Source organism: Euleptes europaea, chromosome 12 (assembly GCF_029931775.1).
Source record: "Euleptes europaea isolate rEulEur1 chromosome 12, rEulEur1.hap1, whole genome shotgun sequence".
NCBI lineage: Eukaryota > Metazoa > Chordata > Lepidosauria > Squamata > Sphaerodactylidae > Euleptes > Euleptes europaea.
In genome coordinates this window covers 20,664,252-20,675,831 of record NC_079323.1, presented here as the reverse complement: position 1 = coordinate 20,675,831, position 11,580 = coordinate 20,664,252, and the positions used below count along the sequence as shown (strand labels likewise).

General features: G+C 40.5%; 1 protein-coding gene across 1 annotated transcript in view; it reads right to left on the bottom strand.

The window, feature by feature from the left end:
- Positions 1 to 3,659: 3,659 nt before the first annotated feature.
- IFT88 (intraflagellar transport 88) overlaps positions 3,660 to 11,580 on the bottom strand; it is a 34,567-nt gene continuing 26,646 nt past the window's right edge. Inside the window, exons 23-25 of the mRNA XM_056858136.1 lie at positions 8,555 to 8,615; positions 4,937 to 5,038; positions 3,660 to 3,816 (exon numbers count right to left, since the gene is read on the bottom strand). Of these exons, the coding sequence (XP_056714114.1) occupies positions 3,695 to 3,816; positions 4,937 to 5,038; positions 8,555 to 8,615 (285 nt within the window). The 3' untranslated portion in view covers positions 3,660 to 3,694. The remainder of the gene's footprint in view (positions 3,817 to 4,936; positions 5,039 to 8,554; positions 8,616 to 11,580) is intronic.

The following is an 11,580-nucleotide window of genomic DNA, read 5'->3' as shown; positions in this document are numbered from 1 at the left end:
GGAATTTCCCAAACCAGTGAAGTGGGTCAGTGCCTTTTGAGTGACTATGCTCTTAGAATTGACCCCTTCCTGAGAAGTGGTATGTTATCTTATTCAGTTAGTCACCTACTAAGCAGGACTCAACTACTTTACTCACTTAAAAAGTAAGTCTTTTTATTGATGTGCTCCAACGTAATTGTGTATATATATGTGTATATGCAAGTATTACAAAGTCTTAAAATTCAGTAACGATGTATACAGTAAAGCAAGCAAGTTATACATACTATTCAGTTTTAAAATCCAATACTTAAAATATAACAGTTAAGAAGTCTGATTTAGTTCAAAGTATCTAATTCACTTTCTAGAATAATATATTTGTAAAGCCATACATACCAATACCATCGTCTGAGCCTCCCTTAGAGGTCTGAAATTCTAGCCCTTTCCCTGCCTGTATTTATACTGTTTCAATCACCTTGAAAAGGGGCTGTCTTGAAAAAACTCCATGCATTGGAGTAACAGCACTTCTGCACTGTTTTAGGAATGTTACCGCACATGCTCAGTTGCTCTACTACAGACTACCATATAAGGACTTCCACTTCCAGGAGGCTAAGCATACTATTTCTTAAACAGTTTTGAGTTTTGTTTATACTCTATATAATCAATTTTATCATAATTCTCATCTCCAGAAAAATACGTTGAGATTGAACCTATTCATTAATTTCTAGCATCATGTTTTCATGTTAAAATCTTAAAATACAATATATTGTTTACATTACATCATTAGTCAGCATAAGTATAGAGGGTGGAGAGCATTTCTGCACTTGAAGTTCCCTCAAGTAGCAGGGAAGAATTATTTGTTCTTATTTCAGTGAGGTTATAGTATTTCAGACCCAGTCCAAAGTAACTAAGTGCCAAAGTGAACTCTGAAGCCAGCTTCTAGGGGACGATACTTAAAAACAACAATATGTAGACTATTAGTTCTGTAGTTCTCCAAATTTATGAATACTCCCTATTGAGGGAACTCTTAGAACTGGCCAATGTAAGTTGCCTCATATTGATTCAGCTCATTGGTCCATATAGCCCAGGAGTGCCGATTCGCACAGGCAGTGGCCCCCCAGTATCTCAGTCAGAAACATTTCCCAGCATTCCTGGGACCTTGAACTAGAATTGGCCAGATGCTACCACTGAATTATGGCCCTTGCCCTTAATTTATTTAATTAGGGAAAATATGGCAATACTGACAAGTACTAAGCATTAGTAATCTCTGCTTTACTTCCTCCGACTGAAAAGTCATCCTCTTCCTCTAAGCAAGGTTCTGGCAGACTAATCAAAACTGCCCCCCCCCCAGAGCACTAATTGGAAACAAAACCTAGAAGAGGTATTGCCGGTGGGGTAGGCTTCTCTCTGCATTTGTAACATCTCATTAATTCATGAACTGAAGAGGATAGATGGCTCCAAAAACAGAAACTTCCATTTTATTCTTAACTTCACTCATTATGTGAGTCTGTCCCAGTTATATTAATAAAACAAAGATTATTTAAACAAACAGATGGTATTTGAACTTTCCACCGTGTTGCTCCTTTTAAGTGTGCTGACTTTTAAAATAAAGATGATAGAAGTAAAGAGAGGAAAAACAAGGGGCCTCTACAAAACTGAAAGGGTTTTTGTTAGCTTACAGGAGAAGTGAATGCATAATTTATGATTCCCTAAAGGTCTGTTGAGTTGGATCTGACTCTTGTGCAATTTTCTGCTGGAGCCAAAGGGCTGCTCCAGTAAGCAGGGAGCAGGGATGTGAAGGGGCTTTTCCCATGCAAAGTCAAAGACACAATACAGCTAACTGCAAAAAGAGAAGGGCTGAATAAACACCCACTGCCCAGTTCTGTCATGATCAACAATGTGTCCCACACACATGACCTGGTACAATTTGCTTAAGTAGAGCCATTCCAATGATTTCAGCGCTGGTACTGCAGAGGGAACAGGTTGACTACTGCCGTTTGAGGGTTCACCTCACCCACCAAATCATCACGTGCACGCACGCGCAACCCCTTTTGAGTCAACACTGGAGGCATGCAGAAGGCGATCACTCCCTCCTAGGTGTGAAAAGAACTGTGAAACAAAGGCTACTTGAAGGAGTTTGGAGAAGGAAATGCAAAACTCATGCCAACAACTATGAAGAGCAAACCTTTCACTCCAAGAGTTGGAAAGGCAAAAATAAATATTGGTAGGAGTGATCTTATATGCCAAACAGGATTGTTGCAAGTGAGTGCCATGAGGCCAACCTAGACTTGATTACAGGAGTGGATCACCCACTCCTTTAAAAAAAGAAAAAGTTTAAAAAGCAGCTTCAAGTCAGAGCCGTAAAATTTTTCATGCTTTTTTCCTTTTTTATATGGCTGGTGTTGCATCAAGTTTGGCTGTCCGTAGAGATGTCAGCGTGGGAAGCACCTGTTACATTCCTGTCCCTTCTTCAAGCAGAATGGAGAGAAAGCATGACAAAAAGCCCAGAGCACTCCAGACACAGCATAAATTGGTCCTCTCCAGTATTTTGTGCCTACGGTAACAAGAAGTGTAAACTCCAAAGAAGAAGAATTGGTTTTTATATGCCAACTTTCTCTACCGCTTAAGGAAGAATCACACCAGCTTACAACCACCTTCCCTTCCTCTCTCCACAACAGACACCCTGTGAGGTAGGTGGGGATGAGAGAGCTGTGACTAGCCCAAGGTCCCCCAGCTGGCTTCGTGTGTAGGAGTGGGGAAACAAATCCAGTTCACCAGATCAGACTCCATCACTTATGTGGAGGAGTGGGGAATCAAACCCAGTTCTCCAGATCGGAGTCCACCAATCCAAACCACTGCTCTTAACCACTACACCATGCTGGCAGTCCCAATTTCATCTATAAAGATAATGCTGGCAATGATGGAACATGGTATATTCTGACAATGCAGTAGAACCTCAAATCCTGGCAAGTACGGGCAGCTTCCAAATGTTCTCCAGCATTCAAACTTTGGAAGTCCCCTTTCAGCATCAATCTCTGTCAAGTTCCCACCCCTCTCTAGATTCTACATTTTCTTCCCTCATGGACTCATCTGTATCACCAACAAAGCTGTAAGCGTTTCATTCAGTTGAATTTCTCTTTTCCTGCTTTGAGGATGGCTTTACACATAAATGTTTCATGCGACTGCTGTTGTTTCTGATATGCATCATTCTGCCCCTAACATGCGCACATGCCCAATATTATGGCAATGAAAACAGTCATTTCACTGCCACTCCTTTAGACATGTAGCTGCAAACAGGAGTTCTGCATATACACTAATGTGTGTTATTTCCCCATACTCCCATGCACAGAGCAAATAATGGATCTTAGCCCTATAGGGAATCTACTTTCCCATACTGTAATGATGCACAAAGTCTCTGCTTTGGGCTATTCAGTGACACTTAGAGCCACCCTAGATCAGGTACCACAAATACGTGAAATAAAGTAAACATTCAGACTGCTACTGATGTTATCCTGTATAACAGGATCTGTATACAGGACTCTGAATCATACAAGATTAAATAAAACCTATTTAAATGTTTTAATGGAAATACACAGTTGATATACACATTGCTAAAATAAATATAAGAATTTTCACAAAACATTTTATCAAAACACATGAAAAATTATTTTTTCCTCCTTGCTTTCAAAACTTGAAATTATTCTACTTGACTTCTAGATCATTCTGGAAGCAAATCATCTCCTAATTCTTCATCAGCAAATTCATCTTCATCCATTTTTCTCCTTAGAGCAGTTTTTGGTCTCTCTATTTGTGGTCCAAGTGGGTCTATATAGGAAGCATCTATGTTTTATGAAGGAAGAAAGTAAGGAAAGTTATTTTTTCCAAACAACAGCAGTAACCCCTGTAACTTTGCACAGCTATCAAAAATTAAAGATTTATACTCAGCAGTGGACATATATTCTTTATCATACATTTAAAGTCTGTGGCAAATTGCAGAAGTCTTTTCAGCAGTAATACTACCTCAGCTTCTCTTGCATATGAATTATGGAATCCCAACTTTATCCTGCATATTGACTCTGCTTCTACTAATAACCCTCAGAGACAAAGAGGAGATTTCACCTTCCTGTTCTTTATAAAGATATCTCCCTTATAAATAAATCAACATAACAGATAATATTATATAAGCTACTGCTGGTATTTTGCATGTATGTGGGATTGGCATGTGAATTGACAATGGAGTTGAGATTTTACAGAATTCTTTAATGTCATGATTCATAACACCACTTTGGAAAAAAAACACCAGTAAGAGATATACATATAGTGTCCTTGGAAGTACATATAACCTTAGTTCAGCGATAGTGCAAAAGCGTGGTTTATTTTAACTATGGTTAGCGTGTGAAATCAGAGTGCAGCTTGCAAATGACCACTCAAATCCTGGTTTGCCTTAACAAATACTGGTTTCGTCACCCTCGCTCTGTAGGAGGGGAGTAAATGGGGGCAGCAATGGGGAACAAGTTGGGATGTCTGCATTTGTACATCCTGCAAAACCACATATAACTGTGGTTAATAAACTAACGGGAACTTAACTCATCATAGTTATTGGCAAGGCCTGTGTTCAGACAATTACTGAAGCCATCATTGGTTTAATTGAGCTGTGGATTTGCATTATGTCTGAACTGAGTCATATACTCTCTTTTCAAGTACCTGCTTGACCATGCCAGCATTAAATGCATCAACAAAATCAAAATACTGGATGAAAGAAATGCCGTGGGAAAGTGTAGTATTCCTAGATCATTTTCCCAGATATGTTTGATTCTCTGCTGTGAACGTTCGGTGGCACAGTAGTCTTCATTCTTCTTTCATGATTCAAACGAATTACACAAATTATATGAAACACCAATTTCCCCATTATTTCCATCTATATGAAACCAAGCTACTGAGACACTAACGTATCACTTACCGATTTCTTTATTAATGCTGGTTTCATAAGGCTCATTTGTACCTGGCAAGGGCTTTAGTTTTGCACTCAGTCGCTCCCCTTTAACAGTAATGCTACCAGGATCTGGCAAAGGAGAGAAAATGTTCCATAAACCAATGGATAATGCATATTATACTCCTCCCCCCACCCAGCATTTCACTAGACAGTTATATATTGCTTTGGAAAGCTCAGAGCATTTCCCTCTACGGTATCACTATAGAATTTACAGTCACTCTGTTAGGCAGGTTGCTATTATTATCCCACAAGAAGGAAGGAGGACGTACAAGGGAGGAGGCATCTTAGGAAGCACAAAGAATTGCAACCTTCTCCCCATCTTTAATGGTGAAAAGGCGGTCAAGTTTTCAAGGCAAGAGATGAACAGAGGTTGCCTCTGCGAAGCAACCCTGGTATTCCTTGGTGGTCTCCATCCAAATACTGACCAGGGCTGACCCTGCTTAGCTTCTGAGATCTGATCAGATTGGGCCAGACTGAGGTTCAGGACAAGGGGAGAAGTAATTTATCTAGACACTAAACTCGAGCAGTTCAGTGTACATTTTAATCTCAGCCTCTCTATGCAACCCCTGCTTTTATTTTCACACATCCCATTTCAGAATAATTTTAGTTGTTAGGATTTCTGCACCCATTTGGAATTAATTAGGAGTAGAGGAAGCTCTTCTCCTCTTGTCCTAATTAATCCTTTTACTTGGGACTCTGACCTTCAGAGATGCCTGAGTTCTGAAAAGTCTGCAGCCTCCTGGACCAACAGTGGGGAGAGAAGTAGGGATGAGGGGTTTAGTTCACCCCATTAACAATACTATACCGTAAGGGTTCAAGCAGGTCAGTTTCTCCCCCCCCCTTATTCTGTTGTGATTTAATAAGTATTTAACTAGCTTCAACATTCCATAGTTCACCCCATTAACAATACTATACCATAAGGGTTCAAACAGGTCAGCTTCTCCCCCTCTTATTCTGTTGTGATTTAATAAGTATTTAACTAGCTTCAACATTCCATACCTCCTAGTAAGGTACGGGGATTTTTTTAAAATCACAAACTAGTATTTGTCCACATAACAGGATGGGGGGGGAGTGTAGCAGGAGCCTCTGTGATACAAAAGCTAATATAAATTAGGGGGCATTTCCTCCCATACCCTGCATTCATCTGATACTTGCCCTCCTTTTCTTTACTGAGGTCTGCTGTTGGAGCATATAGCAAGGCTTTTTTAGTGATGGCACCCACCTTGTAGGAATAACTCCCTAACACTGCATTCCTAAGGAGAGTTATTCCAGTCTAAGCCCATTGAAATGAATGGGCTTAGACTGGAGTAACTCTCCTTAGGAATGCACTGTAAAGATATTCTCCTCCTCTCTTGTTCTATGTTACTGCCAGGTGAAGTCCATTTTTAAAATTTTGGATAATATTTCAAACTACTTAATTTATTATTAACTCTTATCTTAATTTCGTTGATGGTTCTGCTACTGGTTTTTACTGTTACCTTTACTTGTGGTGTTCATGCTGTTTTAATTATTTTACTCATTTAACAGAGGGTGACTATTTAAAATCTTTACATCCTGCCCTTCATACAGATCCCCCAGGAGAGAAGGTTCTTTAGCTGTGCATCCAGTTCTGTGATGGTTTTATCGTACGTCAATTTGAATAAAACCTTTTAGAAAACTGACTTAAATGAGAATAAATTAGGCAGATTTAAGAAGTATGAGCGAGTGGGATCCATCATGTCTCTCTCTTTGAACAGCTTCCTAGCTGCCTTTTGTTTGTGCCAATCCCCAACCATGTGCGGAACAAAGGCCTAGAGCAGAAGAGCCTGTCGAGAAGCCTCCCTTCCCCTCTGTCCATCTGAGCTTCTCTGGACAGTTCAGGCAGGAAAAGGGAAAGCAGGTAAGCAGACCTCTCACCCTGCCAGGCATCTGGTGAAAGAGGATTTCAAATGTCTGTTTCCTTTCATGCAGGACTAAGGTGCTTGTATTCCAGTTTGTCTCACAGCTTTCTACATCTGATTTCAGATTGCTCTTAACATTTTTTTTCTAGCTACTACTAGATCTACACACACACACACACACACTTCCAAAGACTGGCTGTTAGAACAAAGAGAGAGAGAGGCAGAGACAGAGGAGTATAAGGGGAGAGAGAAAGAGAGAGGATTGTAAAATAATTTAAAATGAAGATCAGAATTTAATATTTGTAAAGGACCCTTTTTTATTATATGAAATCTCTCTAACAGTTGATTAGAGAAATTGCACTGACCTGTTACCTCTTCTGAGACCAAACTATGCTTATGTTCAGGAGAGGGAGTTGCTAGAGAATGAACAGCAAGATTGAAAGACAGAAAACAAAGAAGGAAATCAAGAGCAGCTTACAGTCAGATGCAAGGTGAAAAGAAAACACACGGCACGACAAACAGTAGAGAGAAGACGATAAATAACAAAGGATAAGAGTGGAAAATCTGTGTGAAGTACACCCTGTTAATTTTTAGCTGGCAAATAACACACCATCTGAAACAGCACCATTTGTATCGTTTGGAAACGAAAATATTTCCCCACATGTGAAGTAGCAACTAGGAATATTGGAAACTAGTTCTATTTTCATGGGGAAAATATTAGTTCCACGCAGTCCTAAGATAGTTTCAGTTACATTCGAGTGGAGTAGCACCTTAGAGTCCAACAAGAGTTTCAGGTTATATGCTTTCAAGAGTCAAAGCTCCCTTCATCAGACAGGAACCCTAAATCGTAAGTTGTGAATCAATCAATGGTTCCTGCTGTTTTGACCCAGAAGGTGGGGTGGGCTTCCAGCAGCTGGCCAAAGTGTTTCAGGGCACCAGCAATGGGAAACTTTATTGCTTTTGCTTGCCAAACTGCAAGTCTAGGGGCTTCTAATACTTTGAACACAACGGGGTTTACAGCACTGAACTAAACTGGCGTCAGGTGTCCACCCTTCATTGAATACACAGAGAAACAAACCTTCCAAAAAAGCAGCATTATATGGTTGATATTCTATTTTTTTCTCACTACACTGAAATGACCTGCTAGCTATCAATATCATAGCTGACGGATTAAGTATAGCTGCCAGTGTTCTGGAGCTTCATGCAGCCGCATTAGGAAAACCAAACAGTGGACAGGAGGAGATATTGCACAGCTCCTACAGCAGGCCGTGAAAGTCCTGCAGCGAGTTCAGGAAGTCTCTAGAGAGTCGGCCTACCTTGCTGTACAGTTCTTAACCTCCCACTTTTTACATCAGACTTGGAGTGGAGACAGAACATTACATGGCTTGGAAACTCTTAATAGATGGCATTGGGTTGGATCCAGCCAACGTTCTAATTGCTTTATGTCAAGATGATCGCCATTTTCCTGATCCTGACCGTTTTCCCCATTAAAGGGAAAGGTTCTGGCTTCCTGGTATTCAGTATATCAACCAGAAGGGCCTGCCACAGCCTCTGTTGTGGTCCACATGGCTCCATCCCACAAGTTGCCCCTGCTAGTAGATTAAGTAATTTGTGGACCAAGGCCACGGAGAGGGAAGAGATGGCTGGACAGGCTTTTATTTGGTTTCAGAAACCATGAGTGCATCGACATTTCACCAGTACTTACCACCACCAGCACTACCTTCTCTGCGGGCACGAGCACTACCATCTCGGCCAGACTTGACACGCTAGTAGAAGGAACAGACCACAGTGCTATTTAGTGCTATTCACAATAACTTCCATCACAAATTTTCAACCTCATAATTTTACTAGATAATGAGACCACTCAGAGCATCTCCTGGTCAAACAGGGTTAATGAACCTGCCTGATACTGAATCAGGCCATTGGTCCATCAGAATCAGTATAGTCTACTCAGACTGGCAGCAGCTCTCCAAGGTCTCAGGCTGAGGTCTTTCACAACTTCTATGACCTGGTCCTTTTAGCTAGAGATGTCAGATTGAACCTGGGACCTTATGCATGCCAAGCAAATGCTCTACCACTGAGCCATGGCCCCTCCCCTATGTTGAACACACTGTAATTACCCTTTTGTAAAAAATGCAAACCACCTTTCCTTTAAAAGATCATGGAAATGTACATAATGCGTAGGTCTGCTTGGAGGGTTTTAACTGATTCTAAGTGTTCTTCTCATATCTGCAATTGTAAAATATACAGGAATATGTATCAAATATTAAGCCCTTGATCAATAATGATTCAACTGTTTTTTTTTTGTTTGTTTTTTTGTTGGTGGCTGTTGTTGTTGTATTGATGTTGTTATTTTGTCCTTTTTTGAGGGGGACTGTATTTTGTTAATTAAAAAAAATTAACTGGCGCAGAGTGGTAAGCTGCAGTACTACAGTCCAAAGCTTTGCTCACAACCTGAGTTCGATCCCAACGGAAGTTGGTTTCAGGTAGCCGGCTCAAGGTTGACTCAGCCTTCCATCCTTCCGAGGTCGGTCAAATGAGGACCCAGCTTGCTGGGGGTAAAGGGAAGATGACTGGGGAAGGCACTGGCAAACCACCCCGTAGACAAAGTCTGCCTAGAAAATGTCGGGATGTGACATCACCCCATGGGTTAAGAATGACCCGGTGCTTGCACAGGGGACCTTTACCCTTAATGATGAACCTTGCCTGTGAGAGTTTTACCAGTGGTATTAGATCAGAGATAACCAATGCACTCATGCAAGTCATCGTGTTTTAGTCAGTGACTGATGAACACAGATGTGTGAATGAGGCTTTTATAATATATATATACACACACACAGATCTCTGTTCCAGTTACAAAACTGCTGAAAATGGAAAACGTCATTTACTTCCAAATGCAATAAAAACAGCATTAAACTGGACTTTGAAATTATTCCATATGCCAACAAAATGCAAAGATAATTTCAAAGACAGTGTAAAAAATGGCACATCGTAAAAATCTACAATCTAGCACAATGATCACATAGATTTCAGCAAAAGGATTTCAATAAAATCTATGTTTGTTTAGATCAGGTTCCTAAAAGACCGATGAATACCCTATCCCCTCACATTGAAGTTAGAAGTTTACAGCTGAAAAAATATTAGAAGTATTCCTTTACAGGGCTTCAAAGTAACTTCTGCATATTAAAATGCTGTAAATCCAAAAATGTTTTATTATTGTAAACAGTCAAATAGTAGTAGGGGACACATAAAAAGAAATAACCATCCTTTAAGTGTTGTGTTTCTAATATACTTGGCACTGTATGGAAAATTTTTAATTAATTGTTGTAAAATGCTTGTTTGGAAAGTAAACTTTCTGAGAACAAGGAAGGTGATACGATTTCCCCCCAGGTGTGTTATTTTGCACAAGAAATATATCTGAATGACTGCATATGGTTTCACATTAAAATCTATTTTCCCACAATGTGGATCTTGTGCATTGTATATAATCTACCCCCAAACTGTATATTTTAAAAATCAACTGTCACATAGGTCTAAGGGTTTTAACCTTTTAAAAAAAACACCTCACACTATCTTCCTCTGTGTTTTTCCAAAGATTAAAAAAAATGTGTTGGCCTGCAGTAATTTAAAAATCACAAAATGTGCAGTAGTAAAAGTTTTGTTCCTCAGCAATTTCTTGTAAGTTGGAAGAAATTGCTAAGTCAGCTGGAAGGTGGTACTGTAAAAACAGACAGGTGAGCTCTGTTTAGCTGTCAGGTGTTGTGGGTCACTAGAAGTACTTTTAACTGAAAGCCTGAACAGGTCTACACAACCTTCAGGTGCACAGATATTAAAGCTGGGTTTTCAACAGCCACAGAATAGGAACAGTTCCGAAAGTCTGACACAGCCCTCCCTTGAGGCATGAGGACATGGCAGGGGATGGTTGCTATCCAGCAACTCCTGTACGGTGAGCTAAGCAGAAGCTCAATCCACAAAAGACTGAGGGGCTGCTGGTTGATAAAAGTGCTAACCAAGGAATGAGGACCCCAGCTGTTTTGGACGAGGCAGCATGTGCCCTGAAAGGGATATTCACAACTTTGGGAGGTGCTTCCAGAACACTGGCAGAAGGACAGAGTTCTGTAAACCAAGGGAGGCTGGTCCCCCAGCTGCATTGCTCTTTGGATCAGCAGGACCTGGCCTGAGTTCCTTCTGTTGCTCTGGATTTCTTTTCCTCTCTGGCTTTGCTTTTCCATTTCCATTAAACTGCTTTGTGTTTTTTAACCTCCTGCTAAACTGCAGGGTTTTGAACCAGACTACCTTTCTGTTCAATTTTACCTTTTGTTAATGGAACAGAACGTCCCCCCCCCCCCGTTTCCAGTCTCCCCCAAACGCTGCTCCGGGGGGACTCTCAGGAACAGCATTGAGAGGCAAATCAAGGGCCTGCAGCAGGAAGAGCAAATTGGTAGAAACTACCCCGCCCTTTCTGTTAGCAGAAAATGTAGAAAAGTACTCATCTTTACAAGGTCTTTCCCATTTCCCAGAGAACTTGTTCGAGAAGTGCACTGTTCAAAATTTATTTATTATTTGAAATATATCTCAATCCAATAGAGAGAGCTTGTCTCTACAAGGTCTTTCCGGTTCGTTGACATTTTGATACTCTTATCTAATGGCAAACTGAATGGGTTTTAGAATTTTTACTACTGCAGAGCAACACAGCAGTGGCCATTTGGTTGAAATCGTAGTACTGGGTCC